Here is a 24080-nt window from a genome sequence, read left to right on the forward strand (position 1 = left end):
AAGCGAAGCTTCACAAAACAAGGTTCCTGAGCTTAGGATGTGAGGTTACATAGATCGCAGCACTGTCCACACCTTTTTCCACTCCGGGACGTGTAGTCACTGAAGCCAGAGCCCTTCCATCCTGAGCCCAAGCAGTGTGAGGCCTGCACCATCCCTCTTACTTCCCCAGAGGCCTTCCGTTCCAGCGGTGCTTGGCTTCTGAGACCACTAAAACTCCTGCTCCTTAAAGGAAGAGAAGCACAGGTCACAGGCTAGGCTGTGCTCGTGCCACTTTGAGAAGCCTTCCAGATGCCTTACCTTAGTGAGGGAAGAGCAGGGTCTTGCCTGTCCCAGGTATCCCTGGATCCCCATGGCCTTCCTGTCTTGGGCACATGGTGGGCGCTTGACAAAAGTGTGTCATGGCTGTAATTCCACAGACCTGTAATCCCAGCTCCTCAAGATGCAGAGCCAAGTGGGTTGCAAATTCAAACACTCTTGGGCTATAGAGTAAGTTCTCAGCCAGTGTAGGTAACTTGGGACCATGCCTCTAGGTTAAAGAGAGGGTTTCGGGCTCATGCTTGCCTAGTATGCACAAGACTCCAGCCTGAATTCCCATTTCTGGAAGACCATGAAATGAACATATGTAGAGTGAGGCTTGGTACCAGAAACAGCTCAAAACAAGCTCAGTTCCCCTCGGCAGCTGGCTGTGGCCTCTCACCCCCTCAGTGGCCTGGTTTCCCTGCCAGACTCACAGATGGGCCCTGAGAGGCAGGAGGGTGGCGAGGATCCGCACTTCCCAGTGGCAGCATCGGCGGGGAGCTCCTTCCTGACCTGAGTTCTGCTGAGGAAGGGGCCGGTGAAAGCCCCACCCCATTTTGCCCCATAGCCTGTCCCCTACTGCTGAACCAGGCTTTCCCTCTTAGAAGAGGAACTGCTCAGAAAGAAAATTCAGAGACAAAAGCCTGTCATTGACAGGCAGGGTCTGCCGTGGGGCTTGAGGACCAGGCAGGGGGACCTGTTTCTCAGCAGCTGGCATCCACTGTCAGCTGCTTTACTGCTCACAAGAGCATTTTGGTAAAAGTCCATGGTGTGGAAAACATCCACGCACTCAAAGGGACGTCTGCCACAGAAATACCACAGCAAGGGCTGGTTACTGGGGAGCACTGGGTTTGGCTAGCCAAATCCTGAGTTCTAATCATTCCTATAATTTTCATGAAGGCCTCACCACTTTACATTCCTGCAGTAGGCCACACGTAGCATTGTGAGTTTTTGAGTCTTAGCCCTCCCTGGCAGGTGGCATCATTAATCTCTGTCGCCTCATAACTAATAAGCTCTGTGTGTTTCTTGTTTAGGCATCCCTTCCTGTGAGGACCCCTTGTTCTGTTCACCTGGCCTCCTAGGCGGCTCGCATTTAGTCACCAGCTGCGGTCTCAGCTCTGGCCCTCTACACACGCATACGTGGACGCTGTGGGAAGCAGCAGCTAGCGTGTGACAGACACACAGAGGCTCCCTGCTGGTGTGTGCAGAAAGGCAAGCAGGACGGGTTTCCATGTGCTCGGGTTCCACAGGCGCGTCCCTGTCCCCCTCTGAGTGCCCTCAGTGAGCAGGCCATCCGCTTGGCTGTGCCGCCTGGAATTTCATCACCGCAGCACTGCGTCACAGACACCTCGGCTGAGGCGCCACCCTTAGTGGGAGGACAGCTAGAGCCAGGCAGGACGCAGGGGATCTTCCAATTCCTCCCCCTGCTCTTGCCTGCCTGAGCTGCTGCTGACTTCTCAGTTGCTGAACCGAGACTGTGTAAAGTGTCTCTGGCGTGTGGAGCTGTGGCCAGGGCCCCTACCATTCAGCTGGGAGACCCAAGGTAAACGGCTGCCCTTTGCCGAGCCTCTGCCCTCACTTGGGCATGTTATAGTCCTCTGGTCGGGTACTGGGTTGGCAGTGGCCCTCAGACTCTGAAACCCTGACCATTCCTGGCGCACCTGGCTGCCTCCATGTAGCTCTTAACAACAGCAACTGTGGGCAGAGCTGTGCTTGAGGCACCACAGAGGCTCACGCTAGGTGCACTGTGGCTACTGGGTCTCAGAGGCTTCAAGAGGCGACATTGCTTTGGGATCTTACTTCTCTTCCCAGCTCACTAGGAAGTATTCAGGACTGACCCATAGCCAGGGACACTTTAGTCTTTCGGTTTGGGGGCTTCGACCCTGGGCCTGAGCAGCCTCTCTGGCTTCCTTTGCACTCTGCCCCTGCCATAGCGATTTTCCATTTTCCTGCCTGAAACTCTTTCCGTGTGCTCCCTCCGTTACTGAGCTTTGTTCACATGCACCCGTCACTGTGCAGCCACACAGCTTCATTCCGTGCTATTTCCTCCTCATTTTCCGCTCAGCACCTCTCCAGCCCTGACATGGTTCTATGGGGTGTGTGTGTGTGTGTGTGTGTGTGTGTGTGTGTGTATCTGTCTTCCCTCTTCATTATGTGAGTTTTGCAAGGCCCTTCACTGTGTCTATATCTGGCGCCTAGGCACCCTCGGGAGGTTGGTAGGATGGGCTGAGTTCAGGTGTTCCTACAGCTCGGCCCATTGATTGCTTGGCGATGTCGTTGCGAGCTGTCCACTTCAGTAGTGTTGGTGGGTGTGGGGCAGTTGCCCAGAAGGCCTCCAACTGCCCCCAGCACAGCTTGAGAAGATCCGAGAGTGCACCACTCCCCTGAGGCCCCCAGGGGGAGAGGCTCTAGAAGGCGTGAGCCGAGGGGGAGGGCCGAGCAGCCACTGTCCAGATGGTGTGCCCTTGCTTTCTTGGTTCAGGAAGCACTCACGTGGTCCCGTTGGTATAGGGAGGACTTTGTTCTGTTTTCTAAGCACACTGGGGAGCTGTCAAGGGTTTGCACACGGAAAGACAAGGTCAGATGTGGATGGAGGGTTGAGACTGAGGCTAAGGAATAGGAAGAGCCTGAGTGGGGAGGAGCCAGGCCTGCAGGACTCCGGGCTGAGCAGGGAGAGTGAGCAGGGTGGGTGGGCAGACAGCTGTCCGAATGAGACAGTAGAAGCAGGTCTGTACAGCCTGGTGTGCCAAGCTGAGGACTTGGCATTTTTTGCCAAGGACATGGGGGCCGTGGAGGATTTTGAGCTGAGGAAGGACGGAATCTTTGTTTGGCTGTCCTGGAACTCATTCTGTGGACCAGTCTGGCCTCCAACTTACAGAAATCTGCCTGCCTTTGCCTCCTGTGTATTGGGATTAAAGGCATATGCCACCATACTTGGCTTAACCCTGAGTCATTTTTAAGGGTCCCTTTGGCCACTGAATTGGGGCAGGGAGGTAAGACCCCAGGAAGATGTGGAAGAGGATCCTACCAGCCAGCATTAGAGAGAGAGTGGGGAGGTTGACATAGATGGGATTTTGGGGCTGAGGGCCGCCGAGCTCTGGTGTGTTTGGGGTCTGTGGGCGGGGGAGGAGGAAGGCCCCTTGTTGTTCTGGCCCCACACTCCTTCACTGTCTCTGCAGCCCGGAGCCCAGCCTGTGATTTCGCACCCTTCTATCCTCCCTGTCTTTGGCCACCCTGCCTTTCCTTTGCTTCCTCCCACTTACCTCCCCCCACTTACCTCCCTTCCTTTCGCCCAGTGCCTGGGCAGCCTGCCACTGTCACATGCCAGGCAGTACTGTGTCCAGCCCACCAGCTCCCCTGGGGCACGAGAGAAAGCTGATGCCCATGGTGTCCCTAGAGCCAACTGCTACTTCTCCAGGGGCCTCTGTAGCTCCTGACCTGCTGTCCGCAAATAACCCTGGGCTGGGAGAGGCAGGCACAAGGCACTGTGGGCTCCATGGCCCCTGTCCAGGCCCAGGCTTCCAGGTAAGGGCCAGCTGGTGGCCGCCTGCTAATGCCCTCCCCTCTTCTCAGGGAATCTGAAACTCAGAGGCAGCTTCGGCGTCTGTTAGTCTGTTGGCTGTTAGTCCCTGAGGACAGATGCAGAGGTCTTAGAGAAGGGACCAGAACCTTGGTCAATTCCCAGGACTGGCCTCTCAGTCCCAGACAAGTGTGTGTGCAGTAGGCTCCCTCAGGATGCCAGAGCTTCTGAGACTTGCATTTTCCTTATCCGTCTGGTGGGAACACAGAGGAACCTGAAGTTGGGGGCGATGAGGCGGGTCTCCCTGTACTTGGGAGGGAGACAGTACTTAGTTTGCTTAGGGTGGCGTGTTGAGTTGGAAAGAAACGAGTGTGTGCATGAGTCTGTCTGTCTTGGGGGCAGGCAGATGCTGGTGGCTTTGAGCACACCCTGGGTGCCCAGGGCTGTCTGATTCACCCTGGGTTACCTCAGTGCTGGGGCGTTGGGGCGAGGCAGGAGGTGGGGCTGTGGCTACCTTGCTCTCTTCCTGTCCAGCCGTAGGCGAGAAGGGAAGAGGAGCTTTGGTGCAGAGCTTGTGCACATTCGGCTCTTTGGGGACCCCGTGTTTCTTCCTCAGGGCTGGGCCCCAAGGGAAGAGCTTCCCGCAGCTCCCTGGCTATACCCATGGTTCGGCCAGCTACAGAGGCAGAGGGACTCAGAGCCCAGGAGGGGCCGGTGCATCTCTCCCCATCACAGCGTCTCTCTTGTTTCTTGTAGACTGTACTGTGTCCGAGGTACCTCCTGCATGTCCTGCTGCCCTGAGCTGTCCCAAGCTAGGTGACAGCGTGTCAACGCTGCCACCATGAATGAGGTGTCTGTCATCAAGGAAGGCTGGCTTCACAAGCGTGGTAAGGGCTCGCTGCCGCCGAGCGACCGTGTCTCCCTCCTACGTCCTGCTCTCCTCCAGCCCCTGGAGCCCAGCTCGAGGAACCATTACCCCAACTGAGCCCAGGGAGAGTTTCAGGCTCTCTGTCTTTGTTGGTGATCTCATTCATGCCCACATCTTATAGGTGAAGCAGCTGAGGCCTAGAGAGAAGTCACATAAAACTCAAGTAACAGAGCCAGGCGATAGCCAATTTATTTATCAAATAGTCATTGGTTGTGAGGTTCTGGGACTAGGAGGCCGTGTTCCACTGGGAGTGGTAACACAGCAAATAAACACACACAGTGTTAGGTAGCAAGAAGTGCCGTGTGAGTCAGGGCCAAGGGCCTGGCACAGACAGGCTCACACCGAGGCACTGTGAGGAGGCGACAGTGAGCAGAGCCTGGAGAAAGAGGTGGCAGGTGCCAGAGCTACCAGAACCGCCTGGAAAAGGTGTCCCGGTGGGGGAGCAGAAAGGGAGAAAGCTCTGAACCTGTTGTGCCCGGTGTTTCTCAGAACATTGCAGCTGGAGCGGGGTGCGGCGGAAGCTGGGCAGAGCAGAAACAGCCTCCCCAGCCACAGTTCCTCACAGGTGGCCAGAAGCCTGGGATGCTGAGAGCCAGGCGGGACTCAGTGTGTGATGGGAAGCTGAGGCCCCGGAGAGGCTGTCGATAGAGAGGAGACTAGACCTTGAGAGCACAGGGTCCTGTGCCGCGTGAGCCTGGGAGGTGATAAGGAAGCAGCACGTGCTGAGAGCCGACTTTGTCACTGCTGGCCTTCAGTGACCTTCTCCTGGGGAAGAAGGTACCAGGCCTGCCGTAGCTGGTTCACAGACACCTCCATTCGCCCACTGCGTAATTCACGGAACAGCTCCTGTGTGCTGGAAGCCGCTCTAGATCCTAGGGACACAGTGGTGAGCTGGCCAGGCAGGGGCCTCATCTTTATGGTGACGTGTAACATCCTGGAGGAGGTTAGGTGTCCAGGCTGACCTTCGTATCCAGTGGTGGCCAGTGTTGTGGAGTAAAATCACACAATGAGAGGAAGGTGGGCGTGAGGCATGCAGCAGGGAGCCATGCTTCATCTGCTGGCCCGGGGTGGACTCCTGAGATGCGGCTCATGGCTCGCGGGCAGCGGTGTGGGGGTAGACAGGACAACCCAGCCATTGCCAAGAACCTGTCCTGCCATCCCTGGCCAGATGCCAGGCTGCTCCTACGGCCAGCAGAACAGTAGAGGAAACCCCATTTCCTGCTGCCTTCACAGCAGGGTGCCCTTCAAGGCACCCCAGCCCTGAGTTTGAGGCTGTCAAATACAGCCATCCAAACATTGACACCTGATAAGTTGTGACCTTGGCTCTGCCACTTCCTCTTGATATGACAGTGGGTAAGCTGTGCCACTTCTCTTTGATCTTTTGGGGGGGGTGTGTGTGTGTTGAAATGGGATTTTTTGGTACCCCAGGCTGATATCAGCACTGCAGAAATCCTCCTGCCTCAGCCTTCTTAGTGCCAGGATTATAGGTGTGTGCTACTGCTGTGCTTGATTCTGAGTCTGCAAGCTGAGTTAATAATCCAGGCATCTATGTCACCCCCTTTAGGCAGGATTTTCATGTGCTATATTTACTGTGGTGTCTCTATTGCCTCAGGAAATTCTTGACATATAGGAGGTGCTCAGCAAACAGCTGCTAAAGGAGTGACTGGGACTGTACGCAGCGGCTGCAGTGCTGGGGTGTACGAGGCTATTGGGTTCCTGTCCTTTGGCAGGGATTTCCCTAGGCTCACTGCGTTAGGAGTCGGGGAGGTGGCCCCGACTTGGCTGGCAAAATGAGTCTTGGCTCTGTCTCCTTTGAAGGCTTCGTGTCTGTTCGTTCAGGGCTCAGGTGAGTTGGCTACTGGCCCGTCCTTGCCTTTTTTCTGGCTTACCTGCCTGGGATATCCAATGCTTACACACGCGGGTGTGCTCCTGGACATTCTGAGTAGTGGCTGGTAGACGCAGGGCTCTGCTGGCAGATGCCTCCTGACAGTTGGGCATCTGTGCTGACGCGGTCCCATACCTGGTGGCTAAGGTGACCATTATACTGGTTCATTCCCAGATTGTCAGGTCGCAGGCTCTGCCCCCAGGCAGGCCTATGGTGTTGGGCTTTCCGGGATGCCCTCTCAGCGCAGACTAGCAGCAAAAGTGATTGCTGGAGGCCTTGGCACAGTCCTGCGGAGCTGACGTGGGACCCTGGCCCTCTGCTGCTCATCTTGACTGAGCTCAAGGCCAGGCCGCATGCAGGCTGCCTCATCTCAGCAGGCTCTGAGGGGTGTGACTGCCCCAGGTTCTGTTTGAGGCTCGACTTGAGCACATCATGACCACCTTCGGCAGAGCACTGTCTCCTCTGCTGGCGTGGGGGCCGACAGCGTGCTGGTCAGGGGTGAGCGCTGGCTTCCACTGCCAGCCATCCCATAAGCCAGCCCTGTGGGTCCTGCCATGAGAGTAAGCCTCCCTGACTCAGTTTTCTCACTTGACTGTGAGGATTAGATCATGAGATTGGGTTTGTTTGTTTGCTTTTATTCCCTTCCCTGTAGGCTTCTTGTCATTAAAGTCTGAAACCCCACAGATAAGTACCTGGGGTTACTAGCCTGTCGATGCCAGTGTGCAGATAAAGTAACAGCAGGACGGGCGGGCCTTGGTAGGGTACATCTTTAACCCCAGCAGAGGCAGGCAGAGCTCTGTGAGTTCGAGGCCAGCCAGGGCTACACAGAGAAAGCCTGTCTCAACCCACCCCCCAAGGGGGAACAAGAAAAGAAACAGCAAGACAGCCTTCAGCACCCCACGCCGCAACCAAGCTATAGCTGCTGCTTTTTAGGATGTTTTGTTGTTGCTGAGTTTTGTTTTGTTTTGTTTTTTTTTTTTTAAATAATGCATGTTGCAGAGCCCGACCCAGGGCCTTGTACATGTGTAGCCTGTGCCCTGAGCTCCATCCCCAGCTTGAGTTTTTCTGACTTTTTAAAATTTTTTTTCAACTGAGGTAAACTCCCATGATACGAAATAAAACTTCTTAACTGCATGATTGAGTGGTCTTTAGTACGCTCATGGTGTTAGGTACCCACAGCTTCTCTCAAGTTCCCAAACCCTTCATCACCCAGGAGAAAACCTGGAACCCACGAAGCAGACACTTGGTCCGCCCTGCCTCGCAGCACCTGGCAGCCGCTGCTTCCCGTCTTCTTAGATCCACCTGCAGAGACGCCTCTCGGCGTTGGAACTGTGTGCTGTGGCCATTAGGACTGGCGCCTTCACTTGGCATAGTGTTTTTGTGGTCATTCTGTCTTGTACCTTGTGTCAATGCTTCATTCCTTTTTTGAAAATATTTTTATTTATGGTATGCATGCATGGGTATATGGACTTTTTAAAAAAAATCCATCCTTTGAATATGAATTGGGGTTATTTCTCCTTCTCCTGGCAGTTGTGAGTTGGTATCACTGAACAAAGTATATAATATTTGAATACCTGTTTTCTAATCCTTTTTTTTTTTTTTGAGACAGTCTCATTTAGCACAGAATGACCTTAAACTCCTGACTCTCCTGCCTTTTCCTAAGCACTGGGATCATGGGGACCCATGGAGCCCAGAAGAGGGCATCAGATCTTGCTGAGTTGCAGTTACAAGAGATTGTGAGCTGCCCAGTGTGGGTGCTAGGAACCATTCTCTGCAAGAATGAGAAGCACTGTTAACCACGGAGCCATCTCTCCAGCCCCACATTCCTTTTTGTAGCCAAATTAGCGTACGGGTGTATGTCTGAGGGTTTGATTGCCGTGCAGAGACACCATGGCACCTCTTATGAAGGAAGACACTTAATTGGGGCTAGCCAATTCTTGATGTGCTTGGCCTATCTATCTTTGGTGCAAAGCCGTCCAGGGCTTAACCTTTGTAAAACTTGGGCTCATTGCTCTGTTACTGAATTATAAGAGTTGTTTATATATTTTGGATGCTAAACTCATACATAAAATAATAAAACAAAGAAAAATTTAAAACCCATACACAAAAACGATTGAGAAATATTTTTTGCCTATTTTTGGGCTGTCTTTTCTTGTTAGCAGCCTTTCATGCAGAAAATTTGGAACCTTGATGACTGCTTTATTTTTGACTTTTGGTGTCACTACTGAATCTGAGGTAGTGAAGATTGAATCCTGTGTATTCTACTAAGCATGGATTTAAAATAGAATTGTGTGTGTTTTGCATAGTGTGAGGTGAAGTCTCGCTGTCCCAGCATCCTTCTCACTGGCTGCTCTTGGCCCTCCTGTGACTCAGTTGGCCGGAAGTGCGTGGTTATGGTTTGATTCTTGTCTCCTCGGCTGCAGTGTGTGTCTGCTTCTGCCACAGTGTTTCAGTCACTGCAGCTCTCTGATACATTCTAAGATTTTGTTTGTTTGTTTGTTTTGTTTTGAATTTTTTCAGACAGGGTTTCTCTGTGTAGCCCTGGCTGTCCTGGACTTGCTTTGTAGACCAGGCTGGCCTCAAACTCATAGAGATCCTCCTGCCCCTGCCTCACAAATGCTGGAATTAAAGGCGTGTGCCACTGCACCTGGCTCTCTGTTAAGTTCTAAAATTGAGAAATGTGAGTCTTTCAACAAATGAACTCAGTTTGGCTCTGGACACTGGGGTCCCTTGCAATTCCTCACGAATTTAAAATTTGGCTTTTCACTAGGCGTGTTGGTGCACACAAATAAAATACACAGGAATAATATGTATTTTACTTCAGCCAAGGAAGTAAATCATTAACCAAAGAGGGCCTAAGACAGGGCTCATTGGATAAATTACTTGTCACAAAAGCCTGATTATCTGAATTAGTTCCTCAGAATCTACGTAAAGGTGGAAGAAGAGAACCAACTTCAAAAAAGTTGTTCTCTGACCTCTCCATGTGTGCCACAGCGTGTGCACTCAGACACACATCATGCATGTACACACAATAATCATTTTTAAATTGACAGAAGAAAGTAAACACTTCAGTAAATGCAATAGCGCCCGTATTCACAGATTGTAAGACTTAACCCTATCACATACGAGGGATAGGTGCTAGGAAATATCTAGAGTCTCTCTGGGCGGCTCTGGCTGTCCTGGAACTCACTCTGTAGACCCAGGTGGCCTCAGAGATCTGCCTGCCTCTGCCTCCCAAGAGCTGGGAGCAAAGGTGTGCCCCGCAGCCACGGGCACCACCACCACCTATAGTTTGCTTTCTATTGTTGTGATAAAAGCCGCAAACAAACAATTTACGAAGGAAAGGATTTAGTTCGGCTTATAGCTGTGAAAGGAAGCCAGGATGGGAGCTTGAGACGGGAACTGAAGTGGAGGCTGTAAAGTAATGCTGCTTTCTAGCATGCTTACCGGGGCTTGCTCGGTCTTCTCTTCCCCTCCGCCTTTGGTTTTAGAGACAGGGTTTCTCTTTGTAGCCCTGGCTGTCCTGGAACTCACTCTGTAGACCAGGATGGCTTCAAACTCAGAGATCCTCCTGCCTCTGCCTGGGATTAAAGGTGTGCATCACCACCTCCTGGTAGCTCAGCTTACTTTTTTCATGCAACCCAGGACCACCTGCCCAGGGGTGGCACAGCCCCGACCCCCATGGTGTGGGTTCCCACATCAATCATTAATTAAGAACATGACCCATAGACTTGATGGGAGCATTTTCTCAGTTGAGATCCAGCCTTCCCAGATGAGCCTAGCTTGTGTTAACACAGAAGACTAACCAGTACGGAGTATTTTTTCAATTTTTTTTCTTTAATTGTGAAAAATACATTTATTCAGCCAGGTGTGGTGGCACACACCTTTAATCTCCGCACTGAGTTTGAGGCTAGCCTGGTTTATTTTTTATTTTTTAAAGATTTATTTATTTTATATATATGAGCGTTCTGTCAGCATTTACACCTGCCAGAAGAGGGAATCAGTTCACATTATAGATGGTTGTGTACCTCCATGTGGTTGCTGGGAATTGAACTCATGACCTTTGGAAGAACAGACAGTGCTCTTAACCACTGAGCTATCTCTCCAGCCCCCCTAGCCTGGTTTATAAACTGAATTCCAGGACAGCCAGAGCTATTTAGAGAATCCCTGTCTCAAAAAACAAAAAAACAAACAAAAATCTTATTCCTATTTTGTGTGTACTTTGGTTCTGTGCATGCCTGTGTGCCTTGTGCATGCCGTGCCCACAGATCCCCTGGAGCTAAAGTTTCAGTCCATTGTAAGCTGCCGTGTGGGTGCTGGGCATCCAAGGTGGGTCCTCTGGAAAAGCAGCCAGCAGTCTTATTGCTGAGGATCTCTCCAGCCCTCTAAAATATTTTATCTGTATCTGTAGCTATAGCTATAGCCATTTACAATTTTCATGTGTTTTTCCTGCATGTATGAAAGTGTACCACATGTGTGCCTGGTGCCCACAGAAGCCAAAAGAGTGTACTATATCCCAAGAACTGGAGTTATGGGTGGTTGCATTTCTCCCTCTGGAAGCTGGGAAGTGGACCTCGGTCATGCAAGAGCAGCCTGAGCTATTAACTGCTGAGCCATCTCTCAAGCCCCAGAATTGTTCTCTTAATTTCCTTTTTGGTTTGTTTGTTGTATGGAAACATAACTGACTTGTGTGGTCGTAACAGAATCTGTTAGCCCTTGTGATTATTTGGGGGATTTTATGTAGGATCTTGTTTTCTGCAGATGAAGATATTGTACTACTTCCTCTCTTCAGTGTGGACACCTCTTACTTTTTTGGTTGTCTTCTTTGCCTTGCACTAAGTTGCCTTACAACTACTTTGTAGCATGGAGCACCAGTCGGTCATGAGCAAGCAGTAGGTTTGCTTAGTCTTGGTGAAAACAGGCATCCTGGTATTGCTCCTGACCTGAGGGAACTTTCCCATCTGATCCTGACAGTGGTAGCAGCGTAGGCTTTTTCTCTTGGCCTTTGTTGTGTTGACCCATCTGTTCCCCGCATGCTGAACACTCCGGTGAAGATGCTACGCTCGACGGATGCCTTTTCTCGGTCAGTCAGGGTGACTGCGCTGTTTCACTACACTGACTGACTTTCATATACTCAGCTGCTTTTCTTTCCAGGCTACAGTTGTTTTCCTTGCATTTTCCTATCTAATAAACTGAGTTCCTAGGGAGTTCATCAGCGTGGGCTCCTTTCCATTTGTAGACTCTTTGGGGCGGGGGAGGGGAGCAGATTGGCATGTCCAGTGAACCCAGGAACCTTTGTTTTTGGCTTCCTATTTCTCTGATCATTTTCCCGCACCCGGTTCAGGAAGCTGTCGGCTCTTGGAGTGCATCGTATGCTCAGCACCCACATTAATTCTGGCAGCAGCCTGCCCTGAGCTCCCTGTCTGTAGCAGTGCCAACAGCGTGCTGTGTGACACTGTAGACTTGCCGTTTTGCCGTGGTAACTTTCTGGGCTGTTCTCTTCGAGCACTCCCCATCTCTTTGATGTCTCCACTGCGCCCTTCTTGTACATTCCCACATGTGTGGCCAAGGGAGCGACTGCATTTCCTCAAAGGCCTGAGGAACAGATATTGGCGCCTCTCATCTTTCCCTTCCTGTGTCTGACAGTTTAGCAGATGACTGGAAGACGGAGGCTCAGCTAACAGCTGAACTTCTTTATATTTACTTTGTTAGAGTGTGCAGTTTTACTCTTTCTTCTGAAACAAAGTGTTTCTGTGTTGTGCAGGCTAGCTTTAGATTCCTGAAGCTGTCTTGTCTCTGCCTTCTCAGTATAGCCAATATTATAATCAGTTTTAAACTATTTGCTCTCTTTAGGTTTAAGACATGGTCTCATACTAGAGCAGGCTGCCCCGGAGTTCACCCAGGATAGCCCTGGAACTTTCAACAATCTTCCTGCCTCAGCCTGCCAAGTGCTGAGATTGCAAGTATGAGTTATCATACCTGGCTTTCAGGTGTAGGCAGTTTTTACTACCCTAAAAAGAACCTTTTCACATTGGTTCTCACATTCCCATCTCCAGACACCTCTTCTTTCGAGTCCCAGGCAGCCTCTAACAGAGAGTTAGCTATTTTGGCAATTTTATATAAATGGGCAAACACACACATGTATGTATGTATGTGTGTATATATATAGTCTTCTCAGTTTAGGAATATATGTCATAAGTTAGAAGCGTCACACTGCGAGCACACCCAGCACTCCTGGCTTCCCTGAGCACGCTAGTGTAGCCACCTGGAATGGCAGAGTTTTGGTTGTGCGCTCTCGTGATCACAGGGCTGACTGAGGGTCCCTCATGGCAGAGAATTGGCCGTGTACTACCAGCCTGACAAAGGCCAATTTCCAAAATGTGAGCGCACTCTCTACAGAGTACCTCTCACGTCAACACCGTCAACTATCGAGAGTCAGAGTGACCCTCAGTCTGTTCTCCTCTGTCATTGGCCTCTTTGTCGTGGGCAAAAGTGATGGCTCAGCTACTCTACAACGGAGCAGCAGCCCTTCATTTCCTCTTCTGACCAAACAGTAGCCCATTATATGGACCCAGCAAGTTGTGATGGGCGTTTGGATTGTCTCCACTTTTAAAAGACACTTACTGCGCTGGGTGGTGGCTCGTGGTTGAGAGCCCCGCCTGTTCCTGTAGGGAACCCAGATTGCTCGAAAGCGCTACCGCATGGTATCTGGCAGCGTCCGCAACTCCAGTCCCCAGGGGTCTGACACCTTCTGGCCTCTGCAGGCACCAGGCATGCACAGGGTGCACAGACACCCGTGCTGGCAAACACACAGACACCATGGTGTGTGTGTGTGTGTGTGTGTGTGTGTGTGTAGGTCAGAGGACAACTGTGGCAACTGGTTCTCTTTACCATATATGTTTCAGGGGTAAAACTCCACACTCACTGAGCTGTCTGACCCACCCTAAATCAACTTTGTGTGTGTGGTGTGTGTCATGTGTGTTTGTGTGTGTGTGTCTGTGTCGTGTGTGTCAAGTGTGTCAAGTGTGGTTGTGTGTGTCAAGTGTGGTTGTGTGTGTTTGTGTGTGTCATGTGTGTTTGTGTGTGTGGTTGTGCGTGTTTGTGTGTCGTGTGTGTGTATGTGTGTTGTGTGTGTTTGTGTGTGTCGTGTGTGTTGTGTGTTTGCGTGTGTACTGCGTATTTGTGCAGGTGTGCGGAGAGGTCACCAGGTGTCCTCTGCTCTGGCTCACCATCTGACTCCTTGGAGATGGGGTCTCTTACTGACCTGGACTTGCTGGGCTTTGTTGAGGCTAGCCGCCAGCGAACCCAGCCAGCTCCTGTCTCTGCCTTCCATCCTTCCCAGTGTCGGCTTCCAGGGATGCGTGATGCCACCCCTGGCTGTACGAGGGCTGGGATCTACATTCTGCTTCTCATGGCCGAGGTCGCAGCCCTTTTAGCCCTGAGCCATCTCCCCTCCCCACTTTCCTCATTTGACTTGTGGATAGTGTCCCTGTGGGCATATGTGTGTGAGGAATGTGCTTTCTCTGTCATTCAGTCCTTTGTTCCCTTGTTTTTTGAGGCAGGGTTTGTCTGTGCAGCCCTGGTTTTCCTGGAACTCTCTCTGTAGACCAGGCTAGCCTCGAACTCAGAGATCCACCTGCCTCTGGCCTCCCCCATGCTGGAATTAAAGGTGTGCAACCATCATGCCTGGCTTCCATGTCATTTTAATTTTCAGCACTTGTTTAAGGAGTGGGTCCTTGGGGAGTGTTGGGTGTGTGTCCTGGGCCTATAAGCCAGGGGACTTGAGTGTTGAGTCAGTCAGAGAAATCAGAAGGGATCAAGGGTGCTTAGAGGGTGGGACAGTGTTTGCGCATCTGATCCCTGCATGGCTGTGTTGATAGATACCAGCCTATGGCTCCGAGTGTTTGGAGTCTGGGCCGTCCTGAGAGCAGTCCACGGTGGCACAGACAGCTTCTGCCGTCTGTGCATGGCAGTCGAGCCCGGGACACCGTTGCGCTGTCTTCCTGCCAGGTGTGATTTGTGGGTTCCTTAGGCCCAGCACAGTGCCCCAGCCTGCGTCAGCAGGTGCCCCCCTCCAGGCTCCCCTAGGAGAGACTGTCATCTACCTTCTTCCCAGTGTGGTGCTCCTGTGAGTCGCTGTCACCCTGGCTGCCTGCCTGCTGGGATTCTGTTTAACCTTTCCCTGACCTTTTCTCCTCCTGCCTTGTTTCAGGTGAATACATCAAAACTTGGAGGCCCCGGTACTTCCTTCTGAAGAGTGATGGATCTTTCATTGGGTATAAGGAGAGGCCCGAGGCCCCTGACCAGACCTTACCCCCCCTCAACAATTTCTCTGTAGCAGGTGCGTTTTAGGGCCAGGAGCCCGGAGTTCCACAGCTCACAGCGTTGTTGGCAGGTGTTGGGGACACATGAGACAGTCATGCTTGAGCCAGAGCCTGTCTTAGGCCTGTTCACCTTCAGATCTGACTTCTACCCTTTTTTACTGTTGCTCTTTGTCAGGGACCATTTCCTTTCTGAGGATGGTGAGAGGTCACGATGTTTCCACATACCCCCTTCTCACTCCGTGGTTCTAGCCCGCGTCCTGTCTGCTCTGTTACCCAAGTCGTCCCCTCTTCGTTCCTCTAGCCAAATGTCAGCACCCGCTGAGCTGCTCCAGGGCTCATCATATGTTCGCAGTTCCCTGTGTTTGTCCTTCCTTCCCTCCCTCCCTCCCTCTCTTCCTCCCTCCCTCCCTCCCTCCCTCCCTCCCTTCCTTCCTTCCTTTTTTCTTTTTTTCTGTTTTTTGTTTGTTTGGGTTGGGTTGGGTTTTTTGTTGTTGTTTTTTTTTTTTTTTTTTTTTTGGTGGGGCCAGGTTGAGACAGGGCTTCTCTGTGTAGCCCTGGCTGCCTGCCTTGGAACTCACTTTATGGATCAAGGCTGGCCTTGACCTTGGTCTGCCTCCTCCTGCCGCCTGTGCGCTAGGCTTGAAGGTGTACTCTACCACCACCCTCTACCCTGGTGTTTTCTAGCTTGACCAGCTTGACAAGCCCAAGAATCCCATTGTGCCTCTGCCTCCTTCCTTCACTGTGGAGCCAATACCGTGTCCTTGCCATACCTACTGAGAATGTTTCATAGACTGCCCTGTCTCTCCATCACCCCAGAGCCCGTTCTCTGAGGCCTTGCGTAGCTTCTGCCTCCTGCTCCAGCAGTCTCTGGACCCAGCCTAGAACCTCCCCTACCCCCACCCCTTGTACAGGAAGCCTTTTTCTGGCTGCTCTCTTCCCCTGCCTGCCCATCTGTTAGCAGCTCCAGCTTCTCACTTGAGCTGCCAGCTCATCTCCGGCAGCTTCTCGACATTATCAGCGGGTGGCCTCTAGGACCCACATGGTCACCACGTCCCATGTCCCAAGCTGACTGTCCGATCCCCTGGCCCACCTTCCTGTCTCCGTCTCAGGCAGTGACCTAGGTCAGGCTCAAGATGCCTCTCCCCGCCCTGCTGTCCAGTGCCCTCCCCCCCCAGCTCCGCTCTAATCCACTGTAGCCCATTCACCACGGTTAATTGTCTGCTGCTGGCCCTGGCCTTCAGCCAGAAGGATCCATCTTAGTCTTTCCACGTCTCTACCATGGCTCCTGATGACCCCAAAGATAGAGTCTGGATTCCTCACTGTGTCTTTCAAGGCTCTGCCTGGCCAGCTTGTCCCACCTCTCAAGAGTTGAGGCTTCTGTGGCCTGCCTTGCACTGTGCCACTCTGTCTTACTGCCTTGGCCCCATTGCCTTCCTCGGCTCAGTTCAGACATGCTTTGTCCTCAGGAGAACCCTCCTCCCTAAGGTCCTAAGCTAGGTTAGATACGTTCTTTGTATTTTCCTATCTGGCTGTGACTCCGGAGTTGGTTTTGGTGGTTTGGCCTTCGAAACATGACAGACTTGCGTATTTGGCAGGCTGAAGGCAGGAGAAATGCCTTTCTGCACTACAGAGTGAGTTCAAGGTCAGCCTGAGTAATTTAGTGTAAGACCTTGTTTCACAAGAGTAAAGGAAACCAGAGCCCTTGCTCAGTGGTAGAGCCTTTGCTGTATATTAGGCCCTGAGTTTCATCCCTTGGAATCATGGGGAACAGGTGAAACCAAGAAAGTAAGGAACTGTGTGGAGTGAAAGCCTTCCCTTTGCCCTGTCTGTGTAGTCCTTCCTGCAGCTGGGGTTTCTTTGTTTCCTTGACGAGCAGGTGGAGACTGTGACATCCTGGAGGGCAGGGTCAGGCCTGTCTCAGGTCCTGGCGTCCTCTGGTATGGGGGTTGGCACACAAAAGCTGCCTTGGGGAGTTTGATCTCTAGGGAGCAGGACATCCCCTCCATCTTTCTTGCCTGCACCTGCAGAGTGCCAGCTGATGAAGACAGAGAGGCCGCGGCCCAACACCTTTGTCATCCGCTGCCTGCAGTGGACCACAGTCATCGAGAGGACCTTCCACGTGGACTCTCCGGATGAGAGGTGAGTCGCCTCGTGTGGCTGTCCTGAGAGCGGACAGGCCCGGAATGGAGGCAGGGGGTGTAGGTGGGCAGAGTCCTTCACCTGGAGCCCTTCTCACGTGGACTCTTCCCAGCTGGAGCTGAGAAGAGCTGGAATACTGCTCTAAGACCCCCACTCAGCATCTACAAACTCTGGGAACAGGTCAGAGTCCCGGGGAGAAATGGAGTTCTTGCCTGCTCATGACATGGAGATACATGGAGATTTGCTAGCCGCACTCCACATATGTACACAATTACATCTATTCTAGGGCTCTGGTCCACAGAGTCGGGGCTAAAGCTGTAGCTCAGTTAAGAGCCCAGAATGCATGAGGCTTTGCCTTTACTCCTCCGAGCCCTGTAATCTCGTCACTGGGGAGATGGAGGTTTGCCCTGGGTACATAGTCAGTTCAAGGCCAGCATGGCATACATTAATGGTGTATGCTTGGGATGTCAGCACCTGGCAGGCTGAGGCAGGAGAAGTGCACCTCTAGGTCTTCGTAGGCTGCAGAATGAGGCCAAGGCCAATCTGATAACACTGGCTACCTCATCTGTGTGATACTTCCTCTCCCAGCCCTCCAGCTTGAAGTTTCTTTGTGCCTGTCTTAGGATTTCTGTCTCTCTGAAGAGACACCGTAACCATGGTGAGGTTTAGTCTGTTATTGTCATGGTGGGAAGCCTGGCAGCATGCAGACAGGCTTGGTGTGGAGAAGGAGCTGAGAGTTCTACATCCTGCTCCATAGGCAGCAGAAGGAGACTGTGTGCCTGCCACATTCAAAGCCTGCTCCCACAGTGACACCCTTCCTCCTCCAAAGGCCACACCTCCTCCAAAGGCCACACCTCCTCCAAAGGCCACACCTCCTAATAGTACCACTTCCTATGGGCCAGGCATTTAATGGGGCCACTCCTAACAAGTCACCACAGTGCCCTTGAAGAACAGGTGGAGACTGGGCACCTTGTATCTCAGAGGCCGCATGGCACCATGCTGAACTCACTGCTTTCACTCAATGGCGTGTCTCGGGGAGCCTTTCTAACTGTACAGTGTGTGTTGCTCCTGCCGTGTTCTTTCATTTCTTTGGTAGCTCCCACTCATGGGTGTCCCTGAGTCTATTTAGCAAGTTCTGAAGTGATGTGTTTCCAGCCTTGAGCTTGTTACAGGCAGTGCTGCTGTGAAGAAGCATGTGTGTGTGTTTGGTTCACATGGCTTCAGTTCCTGTCCATAGGATGATCCTCAGGGAGAAGACTGAGGCTCACAAGAGTGAGGACATATTTCTAATTTTGAGAGCTTTTCTGTCAGACGATGTCTAAAAATGTCCCTGTAACCTTGTGTTGTCAAACACTTGGATCCTGGCTGTCTGAGCAGGGTTAAGTTTTCTCTGTCTGTGGATGAGTCTGTTTTGAGGGGATTCTGTTTCTGAACTACCTGTTGAGTAGTTTCTTTCCCTCCTGCTGGAGCTGGGCTGCTGTTTGCACTTGTGTCTCTGTAGTAGACAGCTCTTCCTCGTGTGGAAAATGTTCTTCCTCTTTCTCTGTCCTCTGGGGCTTCCCTTGGAGGAACAGCCCTTTTGCCCGTCCACTGGGCAGAGCTTCTGCTGTAGCTGTAGGGCCCTGAAGCAGGCTTCCTAGACCTACAGAGCATTCCCAGGTAGCGGTGGAGAAACAGAAGGTTCACTTTCTTTACTATTTTTTTTTAAAGTGGGAACTCAGGTAGCCCAGATTGGCCTTGAATGTATAGCCAAGGTTGGTAATCAACTTTAAGACAGGGTTTCTCTGTGTAGCCTTGGTTGTACTTGACTTGCTTGTAGATCAGGCTGGCCTCAAACTCCGAGAGATCCCTCTGCCTCCCTGTGTACTGGGATTACAGGTGTGCACCACTGCACCCAGCTGGTAATCGGCTTTTGACCCTCCTGCCTCTGCCTCCCAAGTTCGGATCGCAGGTGTGTGCCAGCAAAACTGGTGGCTTCATTTACTTTCCGTTGACTTTAGTAGGTGTTGGTGTGGCTAAAGCTGCCCTCTTGGACAGTGCTGTCTTAGAACTCCATAAAGCAATACCACAAGATGCTACCACAATCTATACTGTAATTATTGTTGCCTATCTCCCCAAGTTAAAAATATACATGCCTCACCACAGAGAACAGAATTACCAACTCAGGCCAGCTGAGCTGTAACCCATTTGAAAATTGGGGACCAAATATGGACTGCCAGCAGAAGCAGATACGCTATTAGATGCTAGCTCAAGGGTATTGGGTAAGTGTAAAGGATGGGTAAGGTAGGTAAGAGGACAGTCCAGAAAATGGACTGAACAGAATATGCAGAGGCTTGGAGGTAAAGCAGCCCATGTGTCCCAGCAACCTCAGGGAGTTCTGTGTAGCCAGAGATTCAAGGGACTGCCATTTGGAAGAGGGGAGTAGAGACACTCAAAGCTGGCAGCCCAGCCAGAGCTTTGGCTCTCACTGCAGGTCCCTGCAGGCCTTGGCAGGCACTTAATAAACTGGGGTTTGTCACAGGATTGTTAAGAGGCTCGGAGGATGATAAACAGGAAGCCTCAGGGCAGCAGTACCTGGCGCCCAGTGGCCCAGGCCTGGGCAAGGGCATTAGCCACTGGCCAGCGACATCTGAGCTCTGCTTTTTACAAGACAGCTTGTTCTCAAGTGGCTGAGATCCGGCCATGCTAAGTCCAGGATGAAGGTGGCGGTTCTTACTCTTTCTTTCCTTGGCCTCTCTGCTGATGGAGAACAGGCTTCTGGGATGGCCCTGCCCTAGACACCAAGCCCTAGGCTCCAAAGAGAAGCAGAGCTAGAGACATAGAACGAGGGGTGGCTCCTTCACTCTATGGAGAGAGCTGATGTGGTCCTCACTGCCTTGTTCACATGGGCCCAAGCTTGCCAGCTGCCCTGAGTGTGAGTGTGGGGACGTAGAGGAGGGAAGACAGGAAACTGCTGAGTGGGTTCTGCTCTGACTCCCACTTGATGGGCTTTAGGTTCCTTCTCCACCTTCCTCAGGGGGCTGGACCTCGTAGCTATTCTGCCAGGTTTGTCTTCTTTCCTTCCTTCCTTCCTTCCTTCCTTCCTTCCTTCCTTCCTTCCCTCCCTCCCTCCCTCCCTCCCTCCCTCCTTCCCTCCCTCCCTCCTTCCTTCCTCCCCTCCCTCCTTCCTTCCTTCCCTCCCTCCCTCCTTCCTTCCTTTCTTCCCTCCCTCCCTCCCTCCTTCCTCCCCTCCCTCCTTCCTTCCTTCCCTCCCTCCCTCCTTCCTTCCTTTCTTCCCTCCCTCCCTCCCTCCTTCCTTCCCTCCCTCCCTCCCTCCTTCCTTCCTTCCTTCCTTCCTTCCCTCCCTCCTTCCTTCCTTCCCTCCTTCCATCCTTCCTTCCCTCCCTCCCTCCTTCCCACCTTCCCTCCTTCCTTCCATGTAGATTGGGTTAAATTCGTAGAGCTCCATGTGCCTCTGCCTGCTGAGTGCTGGCATTAAAGGAGTGTGCCACCTGTAAAAGGGGAAAGGCTTTCTCGTAGACAGGAGGGAGAGGGCAGCCAGAGGGTATGTGGGAGAGTCCAGAGGAGAGAACGGAAGTAGTAGACTGAGCATGGCCAGGAGCAGAGCGGGGTTGGGGTGGAGAGTAGGGGAGCGTGAGAGGGAGAGCAGGGTGGACAGTGGGAAAGACCGAAGGCTCAGCTGAAATAGCAGGTTTAGGAGAATGAGCTGGGGAGTTTAAGGGAGGGGAGGAAGTGAAGTGAGAAGGGAGAAGAGCTAGGATGCACTTTGAATTGTGACAGGCACTTGTGATTCTGAGGGAGCCTGGAGGTCAGCGTGTGGCTTTGAGTTTCCTTTTACCTGACACCACTGTGCCCAGCACAAGCATGCTTTGATGAAGAGACGTTTAGAGTGAATACCCAGGAAGCTTACATAGACGCTAGTTCAGTCCTCACCAGCTGCGTCTAGCTGTTCCTTTTTTTTTCTTCCAGTGTGTGTGAGATAAGGAATACATGTGTACATCTGTGATGTGCGTGTGGAGGTCAGAGTCTGTCTTGCAGGAGAGCTGGTTCTCTCCTTCCACCATGCAGGTTCAATGGACTGAACTCAGGTCATCAGATCTAAAGGCAGATGCCTTCACCACTGAGCCACCTTGCCTGCCTTGCTCTTGTATGATCTAAAGCCAGATCTTGAATTTCTGATCCCACCTAATAGAGTGATCCACTCTCCACTCAGCCATCTGCCAAGCACCTCTCTTAAAAATTCAGGATGCCCCTGTCAGGCTGGAGGGGGTTGTGCATGATACACACCCTAATCCGAAACCCAGAGTGCTCCGAAGATCAGAACTCAGTGTCCTCATGATGCTCAATATGTTTCAGATTCTGTACAGCTTCTGTGGCCCTTTCTCCCACGTGTAGAATAAGATTAAGATGCCCAGCCTGCTGGGAGCCTAGTGGCCTCCTTCAGCTGGAGTGTTACAGTGGCTCTCAACAATGGGAGGTGCTTGGCCAGATAATGAAGTCTGTGTGAATATCCAGAATAAAGAACTCCGGATAGATGCACTCCTGTCCCGAGCTTGTAATATATTTACTAACTCTCTGCATATCCATGCTGCTTGAGTTTGCTAGTTTCCTCTGTCTCTGTCCTTATCCTTCTCCCCCATCCCTCCTTCCCTCCCTCCCCTTTCCTCTCTCTCCCCCTCTTTCTATCTCTCTCTCTGTCTGTGTGAATATGAGTACACGCGTGCACACAGGTCCACACTCCAGAGTAGACTGCTGCCTCTATTGTTCTCCCCTTTACTTTCTGAGACAGAATCTCTCACTGAAGCTGGAGCTTGCTGGGACTGCTGGCCAGTGAGCCCCAGGCTCCTCCTGGCTCTCTAGTCCTTGGCTCTGTAACCCTCTGCCCCTGGGTTCCAGGTGCCTGCTGTTTGTGTGGCAGTGCTGAGCTCTGCACTCAGGTTCCAGGTGCTTGTACGGAAGTAGCTCCCCACCAAGCCATCTCCTCGGCCCGACAATGTTGTTTTTGAGCCTGGATTCACTCTAGGTACATTCTGTGTCTTTGGCATAAAGTACACTGGTTCTCCCTTGCCTGTTTTCCCCCTCAGGACACTGATATTCTTGACAAGACAGGCTAGATGCTTTGTTGACCATGTTCTGAATGGCTCTTTTTACTTACCTAGTTCCCCTGTGCCTGTTTACCCTATAAACCAGAAGTCAGGGCTTGAGGAGGGTTGGCTGCTATAGCCCTGCTTGCTGGTATGCAAATCAAGCTACAATAGAGTGTGGCCAGTCACTTGTGTGCAAATCTCCACCACAACAGAGCTTAGTAGATGGATGAAGCACGTGGCTGGAGAAGCCAGAAAGCAAACTCCCTGCCTTTGCTCAGAGTTTGCAGGCCCCTGGTCTACAATGAATGAGGGGAATGTTCAGTGGTGTACTGAGTCTGTTCTGGGTCACAGTGGGAGTCAGCTTCTGCAGGAGACATGTCTGGAGAAGGTGGGTTAGTGTGCAGTGGCGCTGAGGCCCAGGCTCAGCTAGTGCAGGGTGCTGGCCTGAGCTCTGTCCAGTGTTTCTTGAGTAAGCATAGCTTCTCAGCTGTCCCTCTCCAGGCTCTAGAGCCCAGGGGAAGGGTGAAGAGGTTCAGGAAAGAACCACAGATGGGGAGATGTGCTGCCAGGCACGGCAGGAGTGCCTGGTCTTGTCTCTGTGTTGTCGCCTCTGCCTGCTGGCCATCTCTGGGCAGTTGTCAGCCTCTGTGCTCCTCATTCTCCCATGTGTAAAGTAAGACACCGGGCTGATGGGAGCTGAGGGCTGCTTTGCATGGAGTGTAACAGTGGCTGTCTCTGCGGTGGGGGTGGCAGTGGGGTGTTTAGTGAGCCGGTCTTCTTTGGAAAGTGGCCTCAATCACAGTTTCCCAGGGGAGGTGTCCTCTGCCTTACTCCAGGACTCTGTGAATGGTGTCCTTTGGTCTGCGAACATTCCCAAGGGAGCATTATCCTCCTTTCATCGCCGTGGGCCTCAGCTTGGGATGGAGGCCTGGGCTGTCATCAGGTCCTGGCTGGGTAGACACCCAGGTCCCTGGCATGGGAGGGGTGGCTGTGTGACACCCACAGCCAGGTGTGGCTCTCTGACTGGAACTGATCTTCTTCCAATTCTGCCTACTGGCTGGGAAGGGCTTGGTTTCCCTGGGATTTCTTTGGGGAAGGGGAAGGCCCTGAGAGCCAGCTTTGGGTGGGAGCCCCTCTGCCCCAGACACCATGTTGCAGACCTTGAGGAGGGCCCTGGGCCGAGGCCCTCGCTTTTCTCTAGAGCCAGTGCTGCAACCTGTGCCCTTGGTCCAGTTGGAAGAGGTTGCTGGCTGGCCAGGGGTGGGAGAGACTGCTGCCACAGCCTCCGGGCACGCGCTCCAGCCAGGCGGGGCTGGCTCAGGCCTGCCCTGCCTCTTCACACCTCGCCTGGCCACGGGGCTGGGAGGGAGCCGGCAGGGGGCTGAGCATGGAGAGACCCGGTCCCTGCAGACTTCTGCACTAGGTGTCCCACAGAAACAACCCCTTGAGTTGTGTTCTCTTCCCGTCAGCAAAGGCAGTGACCTCGCTGTGCATCTCAGGGCCGTCTCAGTCTTGCCACATGACCGTCTCAAATCTACGTGTATCAAAGGTGTTTTAATAGTCATACCTCGTAGATATGTGATTTTCATTCCACCATCGAAATACGAAATCGTGTTTTAAAACATTTTTTGGCCAGGCATAGTGATGCACACCTTTAATCCCAGCACTTGGGAGGCAGAGGTAAGCAGCTCTCTGTGCGTTTGAGGCCAGCCTGGTTTATATAGAAAGTTCCAGAGTAGCCAGGGCTGCGGAGTGAAACTTGCCTCAACAAAATAAAACAAACCCACTCTTAAAAGATTGCATTTAAGCACATACACACACACACAATAGCACACGTGTGACTATCAGAGGCAGCTTATGGGACGGTTCCCTCCTTCCCCTACGTGAGGCCTGGTTTGAA

General features: G+C 52.2%; 1 protein-coding gene across 8 annotated transcripts in view; it reads left to right on the forward strand.

Annotated features, from left to right (window-relative positions):
* Positions 1–24080, forward strand: part of Akt2 (AKT serine/threonine kinase 2) — a 47638-nt gene that overhangs the window by 12261 nt on the left and 11297 nt on the right. For 2 of the 8 annotated variants that reach the window (XM_060366514.1, XM_060366513.1), the window contains exons 2-5: positions 1332–1509; positions 4574–4704; positions 14843–14971; positions 16982–17093. In XM_060366514.1, the coding sequence (XP_060222497.1) occupies positions 4659–4704; positions 14843–14971; positions 16982–17093 (287 nt within the window). In that variant the 5' untranslated portion in view covers positions 1332–1509; positions 4574–4658. Of the gene's footprint in view, positions 1–1331; positions 1510–1542; positions 1841–3671; positions 3823–4573; positions 4705–14842; positions 14972–16981; positions 17094–24080 lie in introns of those variants that run through there. The other 6 variants (XM_021650609.2, XM_060366518.1, XM_060366515.1 and 3 more) reach the window with 5 other exon arrangements.

The sequence above is a fragment of the Meriones unguiculatus genome, chromosome 14 (assembly GCF_030254825.1).
Source record: "Meriones unguiculatus strain TT.TT164.6M chromosome 14, Bangor_MerUng_6.1, whole genome shotgun sequence".
In the NCBI taxonomy this organism is placed as follows: Eukaryota; Metazoa; Chordata; class Mammalia; order Rodentia; family Muridae; genus Meriones; species Meriones unguiculatus.